Source organism: Schistocerca nitens, chromosome 1 (assembly GCF_023898315.1).
Source record: "Schistocerca nitens isolate TAMUIC-IGC-003100 chromosome 1, iqSchNite1.1, whole genome shotgun sequence".
Taxonomy (NCBI): Eukaryota; Metazoa; Arthropoda; class Insecta; order Orthoptera; family Acrididae; genus Schistocerca; species Schistocerca nitens.
In genome coordinates this window covers 512,760,734-512,771,209 of record NC_064614.1, presented here as the reverse complement: position 1 = coordinate 512,771,209, position 10,476 = coordinate 512,760,734, and the positions used below count along the sequence as shown (strand labels likewise).

The 10,476-nt window shown below is 41.3% G+C and overlaps 1 protein-coding gene across 1 annotated transcript in view; it reads right to left on the bottom strand.

The window, feature by feature from the left end:
• Positions 1–661: 661 nt before the first annotated feature.
• The window catches only part of LOC126258003 (ring-infected erythrocyte surface antigen-like), a 52,053-nt gene continuing 42,238 nt past the window's right edge, over positions 662–10,476 (bottom strand). Inside the window, exons 4-5 of the mRNA XM_049955611.1 lie at positions 2,752–2,913; positions 662–669 (exon numbers count right to left, since the gene is read on the bottom strand). Of these exons, the coding sequence (XP_049811568.1) occupies positions 662–669; positions 2,752–2,913 (170 nt within the window). The remainder of the gene's footprint in view (positions 670–2,751; positions 2,914–10,476) is intronic.

The window sequence follows — 10,476 nt, the reverse complement described above, 5'->3', positions numbered from 1 at the left end:
ATTTTTAAGTTATAAAGCTCCTCAAATATTTCATTGTGAAACACATAATACCATCCAAAAATGTAGAGTTACGAAAACTAAATACAGTCATTTTGTGTAAATTTCGATAAAAACTGGAGAATTCATTTAGTATATTCGCTAAACCATTCGATTTCAACTAATTTCGCCAATTTTATGGTCAGTGAGATTTTTTTGAAAGAGTAAACTGCCGTTTGACTGTGTATTACTGTATTTATCTTTCGTACTTTCTAGAGTTCGGCTTTCATACCATTATCAAGAAAATGCTAAAAATTCTGAGACCATTAACATGTCATATCTGGTAAGGCAGTCCAAAGCAGGCAAGCAAGACTAACATATGTCTTAATGGCATAAAAGCCGAAATATAGATTGTACAGAAGATAAATACAAAAATACAGAGAGAAATGGAGGTTTACTCTCTCAAAAAATATGCATGTCAGTAAGATATCTTATTTTTCACGTTTTCATTCATAGATATACTACAACGAAATATTTTTGACTATCCTCGTAGACAAAAACAATTAATTCGACAAAATTTAATAAGTAGAATTACTTCTATGTTCACACACATAATTAAAATATATATTTAAGCAGTTTCTTCTCCAAATTATCTCATTCTGCACATTTAATTAAAAGTAGTCAATTAGGCACCTGCAAATAATCAGCAAACAACCATACCAAAATATTTTTAATAGATGAGTGTAACTGTTGTTCAGACAACACGTTTCGCATCCTAACGTCCATTGTAAATGTCGCATACGCAACTGTCCAACTATCAGTCACTGTACAAACTATTTTAGGAACAGTTCTGTGTAGCAAACATTGAAACAGTGATTTCATCGTTTGGTTTTGTAGCCCTAGCAGTAGCTGTGTTTGCATATTAAATTACGGGAATTCACATTTGCCTTTTATGCAAACAACTGTCGTTTACAAATGCCCACATATGTTTCAACACCTCGTGACGTCGTCAGGAGGATACGTTAATGAAGTTCTTATGTTTCTAAATTGTTTGGTGCTTTACGTGATTGTATACTGCCTCCTTTTCATCTACAAAGTTATTTTTTAAGTATCTGACATCACCTAAATACTCTCCTGTTGTGGAAAACCGCTGTACAATAAAACAAAGGGGGCCATACAGAACACAATATATAAGCACAGAATAAAAGTACCCACTAATGATGGCTCACAACGTTGAAAGAAGTTTAGGCATTTATAAACAAAAGTTCTGTACGTAATAGGTGGACCTGAATTCCCAAGGTTTAGGAATCTTCAGCTATTCTGAATATATGTAAAACTTCCGAATGACTTTCAAATTCAAACATACTCTATCATGAGACACATGACCATGGGTTAATACAGAATGAACATGGTTTCAGTAGCATTTGACAGTTTTATAAGGTGCCCATGACCTAGGCCATAAACAGAACGTGCACAAGACAATTGCTTGCCCATTAAAAACTTACCTGTTCCTGCGTTTGCGTAACTAACATATCAATTGTCACATGTTAGAGAGAACGACAAAATGGAAGATAGAAATATTTTTCAAGCACCGATGTGTCCCTGTCTTGTGTAGGTATAAATGCGCCAACCATGAAAAATGTTCCAGTGTAATACTTGTCGAGATGTTCTAAAGATACCATATTTTGATACATACCCAACCTTCCATTAGTTTTAGATGCTCTTTGTAATAATAATAATCGTTCACTTCATCAACGAGATCAGAAATCCTAGTATAATGATACAAGAAGCGGTAGAGAAGGAGCGAGAGCAAAAGTGTAGGTTTGATAGACGGAGAGAAGAAGAGGGCAAGAACACCGATAAGTTTAATACTTCCAGCGAACATCGTAGTGCAGTTGTTAAATTATATTCTGCTATACTGACATTCAAATCTCCATCCCAATTTAGGTACAAATTCCTTGCCCCTAACTTTAAGAGAATTCCAGGATAGTTCCCTCGAGATGACCATGACCAAATACCAGCTCCATCCGTGCGAAACTGTTGTTAATCTCTCGTGACCTTGCCGTCCGTTCGAAGAAATACCCCTACAATGCTCTTCTTCGACTGTCCAGTAATTTCGGTTACTATGAAATCATAAAAGTATTATTGATTTTCTTCCTGGCAGATTAAACTGCATACCGGACTGGGACTCTAACAAAGCTTTCTTTCTCGGGCATTGCCCTTACCGACTGAACTTTCCAGGAACGATTCAGGAACTTCCCTCATAGCTCCACATCTGCTAATACCTCTTTGCTACTTTCAAAAATTCATACGTTCTCCCTCAATTCTTTGGGGGGAACATCTGTTAAGTTTGGAAAGCTACAGAGATATACTGGAAGACGTGAAGCTGTGAGAGCGGAGTCGTGAATAAGGCATGTTGAGTTCAGTTGCTAAGAGCAATGTCCGCGAAATGCGAGGTTGCGGGTTCGAATCTGAGTCTGGCTCACAATATCAATTTTATATGAAGTTTCAAATCATCGCTCTCTTCTCTAAAGAGTGCAACATTCTTTCTGGATTACGAAAAATATCAGCCTTTCTGCATGTATTTTAAATTGCAGCGTTACAAAACAGGGAAACAGGGAACAAATTTCAAAATGGAAGGAAAAAAGTGTCCATGAAAGACTAGTTATATTGTTAACATTAATATAGTGGTCACTGAATGTAGGAGTCACGCGGCTCCCTCCAGGTAAAAGGAACACTGGGAGAGGAAATGCCCGAATGTCCGTGTAGGCTTACCTGCTGTTTCCGGGACGCGCTTCTGTCCGCAGCAGCACCGTGTTCTGGCGGCGGCCGGCGACGCAGCTGACCCCTGAGTGGTGCGGCATCCTGCGCGCCTGCTGGCATGCGGCTGTTGCTGAATGTCGCAAGTGAGGCCCACCGCAGTTGGGTGCACCGACTCTGTATAAAGGAAGCAATTCTCAGCGCACTGACCATGGCATGGCTTCCCTCCTGTATTACAGAAAAAGTAGCGGCACACATAATATCCAAGTACTACGAGGCAACGCATTTCAGCATTATTGTACTATATTCTCTCTTTGGTTAACAAGAGTATGGAGAACTGACCATGCAGTTTCGCAAGTGAAATCAGTAGTTTAATCGTTTCTTGCAGTCACTACGCACTTATATTAGCCCTAAACCACGAGATATTAAAACTCCTAAATTGTGTCCGTGTGGACACACAATGACGTGCAGAGACTGCTTCATAGTTACGAGGGTGAGTCAAATGAAAACCTTAAATTTGTGATAACAAATCGAAATTTCGTGCCTTTATCTTGTAAGTTGGTAAGCGTGCTACAAACAGCGTGCATAATGGCCTGTAGGTGGCAGCATAGTGCAGATGCACATGTGCCGTCGCAGTATCAGTATAAAGATGGCCGCCCCACTTGCGACTTGCACCAGGGAAGAACAGCGTTCTGTTATTCGGTTTTTGCGTAAACCTATTGAAATTCATCGATGAATGTAGGTTCAGTACGGTGATGCATGTTTGTCACAACAGCAAGTATACGAATGCAGTAGGAAGTTCGCAAATGGTGTGACTTCAGTGGAAGATGCTCCTCGTCCAGGTCAGGCACAACGAGTTGTGGCTCCACAGAACACTGCAGCAGTTGAAGCCATAGTGAAGGAAAACCGCCGACTGACACTGAATGACACTGCAGCATGTTTAAAGATTAGTCACGCGTCAGCACACCACATTGTGCATGATGTGCTCCAGTTTCACAAAGTGTCTGCAAGATGGGTGCCACGCAGCTGACTCCTGAAATGAGAGGACTACGTGTTGATGCTTCTGAAGAACTTCTTCGGCGCTTTGAACGAGAAGGTGGTGGCTTCCTTACAAGAGTCGTTACTGTGGACGAAACCTGGGTTCACTTCCACCAACCGAAAACGAAGAGAGCGAGCAAGGAATGGCGCCATTCCTCATCACCAAAACGAAGGAAGTTTCGAACAGAACCATCAGCAGGGAAGGTTATGCTGACTCTCTTTTGGGACGAAAAAGGCGTCATTTTGGAGCATTCCATGCCTAGAGGGACCACTGTCACCAGTGATCATACACAGATCTCCTAAAAAATCATCTGTGGCCTGCAATCAAATCAAACAGACGTGGATTGCTGTCAGCAAGTGTCCTTTTTCAGCATGACTATGCAAGGCCACACACTGCCGTACAACAGTTGCAACAATCACAGACCTGCATTTTGAGTGTCTTCCTCATCCACCATACTCACCAGACCTTGTCCCAAGTGATTTCCATATGTTTGGACCACTCAAAGACGCAATGGGAGGAAAGAAGTTCCGTTCTGATGAAGAGGTACGCCACGCGGTGCATGAGTGGTTGCGCAGACTACCAAAAGAATTTTTTTCTAAACGAATTTATGCACGTTGTAAGTGCTGGCGGACTTGCATTGAGCGTGGGGGAGATTATGTTGAAAAGTGATACAGCTTTGTACCACTTCTGCACATTAAGCAATATTTAAAAAAATATTTAAGGTTTTCATTTAACTCACCCTCGTATACATGGTGTTGCATATTTTCTTGAGGGAAATCTTTGTCCTGCATAAACTGTTTTTGATTTTGGAAAAAACCCTTTTTCCATGCTTTTGATACTAGCTAATTCCACCCTCCTGGTTAATTTCAAGCTCCCGCTGTTACAGAGTGAAGAACTATAGTCACATAATACCTTATCTTCCATACAATCAAACAATGGGAACTCCACTTAGGCATATCAGCAATGTAGGAAAATACGTACATTTATGAGGAGGAAGATCCGTCTAATGATGTCCTTAATACAGGTTCCCTGTGATCATGATGGTAAAGAGCACAGTTCTGACAGATGTGAATTCAGCAAGAAAAATAAGAAAAGTGCAACCATTATGAGAGGTTTATCACTGTGCCAGCGTACATTACATTAAAAGCTTTATGTAGGTATCCCTTAAAAAAAAAATAAAAAGTGAGGACATGAAACGAATCGCTAATGGTTATACTTAATTATTACGAAAGATAATTGTTCGGAAGTGGGATACATCACAGTGAAAACAGCACAAGCATAATAAAGAAAGATATATCATCAGGAGTTCAATTTTGACTAAACTTAAATCTTCTACTGGTCAAAAATAAAACTCCTGAGTTACCTATTTTCTTTGTATTCAGGTTCGAAGCCGCTGTTGGGGAGCAGAAAAGCATGGTGACGTCAGACCGTTATAATATGATGTATAATGCAACTAAATAGTGTGCATTACACAAAGAAAACAGTAATCAGACTTTATGACAAGCAGTTAGATTTCACGGTTCGAGTTATGATAAATTCAGATGTGCATGTAATGAAGCACGGACGGCCTTGTAATCGACACGGCACCAAACCAATCGTTTGCCAAAGTGATTAAAAAAGCTGAAACAGACACACATTATGAACACACCAAAAGTAAAAGGTATTTCTACTGGATTACTATCAAATAAAAGTATAAATGAATTTATATATTAACATTATCACACGTAACATGGTAAGTAACAAAGAAATGAGTCCTTATATTAAGGAGCACAGAAGAAGAAAAATAAAAGGAAGAGGGTGCCTGAATTATTGTTTAAGTTGAAGCACGAAATTATACCAAGGATTTTAAACAGTGACAGAAATAAAAGATATAACTGAATCTTTGACTTATCACAATAGAGTAAATTATTACAGTTAGTTTCACACTTAAAACAGAACTACAAATGACGTAGTGAGCGTCTTACAATCAACTCTGATCGTAAGTCGCAACGACGACGATGTCAAGACATTTCTTCTTACCTTAAAGCAACTTCCCCACATTGGTTCCCATATACTCCTGAAGGCCATGGTGGGTATTGGTGGACTGAGGCTATGCCATAGTCCTACGACAATTCGTGGTAGCTAGCCTTCCAACCTGTAATCTGTTGTACGACCTTTCGTTTAAAATAAAAAGAAAAAAGTCTACGTGGCAACTGGTGCGTTTAGTAATTAACATGCGAAACTACTATTCAAAGCTAATAAAAAATCATTGGAATTAGAGGCACTCTTATGTTGTACCATAGCCTTCCCTCCCATGACAAATTGTTCAGCTGCTACTACACGAAAAAGGCACTAGTAAAACACTCACGTCTTGAAACCGTGATGCCTAAGAAAAAGCCATCTGCAGGGTGGTCACAAACAGTCTGAAAAGCTTATAAGGGTGTTTCAGGATAGGCTGTCATAAGAATTAACTGTTCAGAAAAAAAAATTATATACGTGGCGCCGTTTCCAACTTCATTAGAATAGAAGTTAGCCAAGCAGGCCTCTGCGAGCGCAGATTCATGCGGCTCGCCAGATACAATTACTATCAGTTGTTCTCATATCGTACTTCATAGCGCACGAAACCGCTCAAACTTTGGTTGCGGTTCGATTCTTACTAACGTATTTTTGTATCCCTCTCCTGTTCGGTTCTACGAAACCAAACGAAGAACACGTGTGGCGACATCGTCTCTAGTGGGTAGTTTGAATTTGCCCGCGCTACTGTCTGATTGACTAACTTCAATGCCAATTATCTCGCAAATGACTCAGTTTTTTAGTAACAGTTATTTCTCAGCTCAACCTACCCTGCATCACCCTTACAAGGTTTTCAGACTGTCTTCGACCACTCTGTATAACAATCTTTTACTGGGACAGGTGAGTTCCTAGATCTTTGATTAATTCATACAGCATTATGAAGGGCGGCAATCGGGAGAACAGTACAAAGCAAAAATTGTAGTGGTACGAGAAATACTGAAACAAAAAAACTGGAAGTTGTTGTGAATAATAAATGTACAAGCACTACGTGTGGAGAGTTTAGGCACGACCAAGGCGTAGAAGGACATAGAGTATGCCGTCACAGTAACCAGTTCCGAGAACGTAAACCGGGAAAGACCAAATAACGACATTATTATGAGTATACAACACAGTAGGAAAAATACGTGATTGAATTTCTAGGTGATTTGGGAGTAGACAGGGATACGAAATTCAGTATGAAACCACTGCCAGCAAGAATGGCTTCAGCCTGGCTGGCCACTGACTTGAACTCAGTCTGTATGACAAACGTGGCTGTGTAATTCCATGATGCTTCGACTCTGCGGCAGATTTCAGAAACCGTAGTGCCTGGTGACTGGTGTGCCAGTATCTAGGCAGACGATGACCAGATGTTTTCAGTGGCTGAGACATTTTGAAGTGGGACCTTTCCGTAAGCTATGCATAAATCACTTATTGACTCACAGGCGATCATTCATCGGCAAACAGGAAAAAGCTGGTATTTTCTTGTAACAACACCAGATCTCTGACTATTGCTAGCCAATCTGAGCCCTGGGCGCGTATATTTCAGTTGGGCGCATCAAGAAATTTGAACAACGAGTCACTATTCTCCCGTCTCTCGTCCTGAGCAGCACATGAAACAGAAGCGCTTAACACTCCTGCCTTGAGTATTTGATACGTGCGCTTTAGACCAGCAATCTCAACATAACGGTGAGATTGTAGCAAGGTGCGAACATTCAGGTTGTATTTGCCTGTTTGGAAATCACCAGAATGTTAAAGTTTTGTAAAGCTGGTGTTCTTTTCACTCTGAAATTTATATCTTGACTTGCACTGGATGAGGTTGTGCCTTTGTTCTCGTTTTCCATTGCATGAGAACACAAGGTGATCGGCAGCCGTCTCAGAGGTAACCATCTGTAAATTAAGTCCCTTACAAACAGAATCTCTAACTCGCAAGGCTTTTTCTGAGCAGTTTCTAAGTTTATTTTTAATTACTTTTGTGCCACGATGTTCGGAAGAGATGTTACGTGTTGTTATTGAATGATTGTCTCTGTCGACAATAGGTGACCTTGTAATATCAGATTTGTTTACGCATTATAATAGACTTTTTTGGTTTCTTTTGGTTTATTGTTTAAATCTTTCCCTTGTTCACAGATTTTACGACGTATATCTTACTTCCACGTTTGAATCATTAATATTTGTTTCGTACAAAACGTGCTCTATTTACTCACATTGCTCAGTGGCTATGGTAGATAGCTCACAACACTTGCATTTATCTTCTTTAACGACGTTTCAGCAGTACAGGTAAGACATAGCTACTGCACTTCTTCGAGCTATATGGCTGCAAAGACGATGTCGTCATAAATTATTGCTTCTGTCAAACAAGCTCTCTTTTTTCAGGTTATTATGTAGTGCAGGCGACAGTTGACACAACGTTTGTGCTGCACATAACGAGCCTATAAGGTTCAATAGTAAGGTACTTTGAGGCTTTGCGTAAATGATGATGAAGTCAACACAACACCCAGTCCCTGAGTGGAGAAAATCCCTGGCCCAGCCGGGAATCGAACCCGGGGCCCCTTAGCACGGCAGTCCGTCACGCTGACCATTCAGCTATCGGGGCGGACATGACGTTATTAATGGGTCATATTTAGTGTCCGTGGTTATATTTCAGGGTATAAATCTGATTCATAATATTTTATGCTCATATTTACATTCAAAAGGCGTGGGCAACCTTACAGCCTGGAACTCTGTATGGAGGTAGGACTGGACAGGAAGAGCAACATGCGGCCTTGCATTATTTCCTTGAAAGGTAACGTACCTGAGACATCGAAGATAAAAAATGGTTCAAATGGCTCTGAACACTATGGGACTTAATTGATAAGGACATCAGTCCCCTAGAACTTAGAACTACTTAAACCTAACTAACCTAAGGACATCACACACATCCACGCCCAAGGCAGGATTCGAACCTGCGACCGTAGCGGTCTTGCGGTTCCAGACTGAAGCGCGTAGAACCGCTCGGCCACAACGGCCGCCCAACGAAGATAGATCACAGCAACAGGCACTAACACGTCAGAAATGTAACGCCTGCAGTCATCGGCTGTGCGGACCAGAGCAGTCCAATTTGCGTGCGCAGTGGTATCCCGTACCATCACGGCAGGTGCTGGCTGCGTATGAATATGACGAATGAAATTGTGCAACGTTCGTTCTCCTCATACCCTCCACACACCCAATTCTGTACACAGAAACTAGATCCGTCTGGAAAGACGATGTGGCACTCCTGCGTCCAGTGTTACGACGTGGTGCACCAATGTCGACGCACAGCTCTCTACTGCTGCGTCAATGGAACCCTCAAACGGTGGTCACGAACGCTGGTAGTCCTCCGTGACCCAAATGTCGTCGAGCTGTCCTTAGGGATGCTTGTCTTGCTACAGAGAAGCCCATTGCTGAATCAAGATACGTGACCTGGCTGTACGATGCTCTGCGGCCGAGCGAACAATGTGTCCGCCATCCCGGGCGCTAGGCGCATGGAGCTGTTGAGACCCAGCATGGCTTTCAGTATGGCCCCGCTGAACCCACAGAATTAATATTGGCAAGACGGTCGTGGGGTAGCGGCCGGCGTGAGCAGCAGTATCGCTAAATGATAAACTGTAGTCTCTATAGACCGCGAACCTTCCGTTGTCGAATCCAGACCGAGATGGTATGGATTTCTCCTTTTTAAACGAGGCATAACACGATATTCTCAGAAACAATCAACATTCAAATTCATTCGTTCTCTACATGAGAAACCCGCTGCGTAATACTTCGTTAAATAAAGAATGTAGGTGGCATTACTTCTACCTACATTGTGTGATTGTGCTGAAATGTTAATGTTTTGCTTATGGAAGCTTGTTGTGCCCATCATGATAATTTGACGTTCGTTACATGCCGTCTTCAGGGTGCTGCAGTGCTGTTGGCAGGCAGTCTAATTAAATGCAGCATATAACGCCGTGAGAGTTTGGTTTTCCGTGAACTGTATTGCACAGGGTGATCAGAAACAGTCTGAAAATCATGTAAGCGTGTTGCAGGAAAGGTTGTGCTGAGAAATATTTGTTAAGAAAAACGTTCAATACGTTGCGCCATTTCCGATTTATTTAGCACTGGAGTTAGCTAATCAGGTCGTCGTACGTGCAAATTCAAGCAACGTGCCTGATACTGTGCCGCCAAACGTGCTCTTCTTTGGTTTCCTCAAACTGAACAAAAGTAGCTTTTCCCACCCAGCTTACATTCGTCACTTCCGAAAAAGGCACATATTAAATGGTAATGAGCATTTCAACAAGTGGTAACTCACGGACTCACAAATGTCCGAGCATTACAGCATTTTAGAGCGTGCAAGTGCTTGAATTTGCGTGCACAACGACCTGATCCGTTAACTTCAACGCTAAACAAATCGGAAACGCCGCAACGTATCAGATTTTTTCTTGACAATTATTCCTCTACTCAGTATCCCCTGGATCACTCTTACAATCTTTTCAGACTGTTTTTGACCACCCTGTATATATAAATAGTGTGACCATTTCACTATCCTTGGAATACACAGGCAAAGATTTTATGCAAAAGATTTCCTTGTTTTGCAATAAACTGGTTTTATTTTCATAAGTCGTAGTATATTAATCCTGAATTGTACTTGCATATTACGATTTGTTCTCGAAATCTTT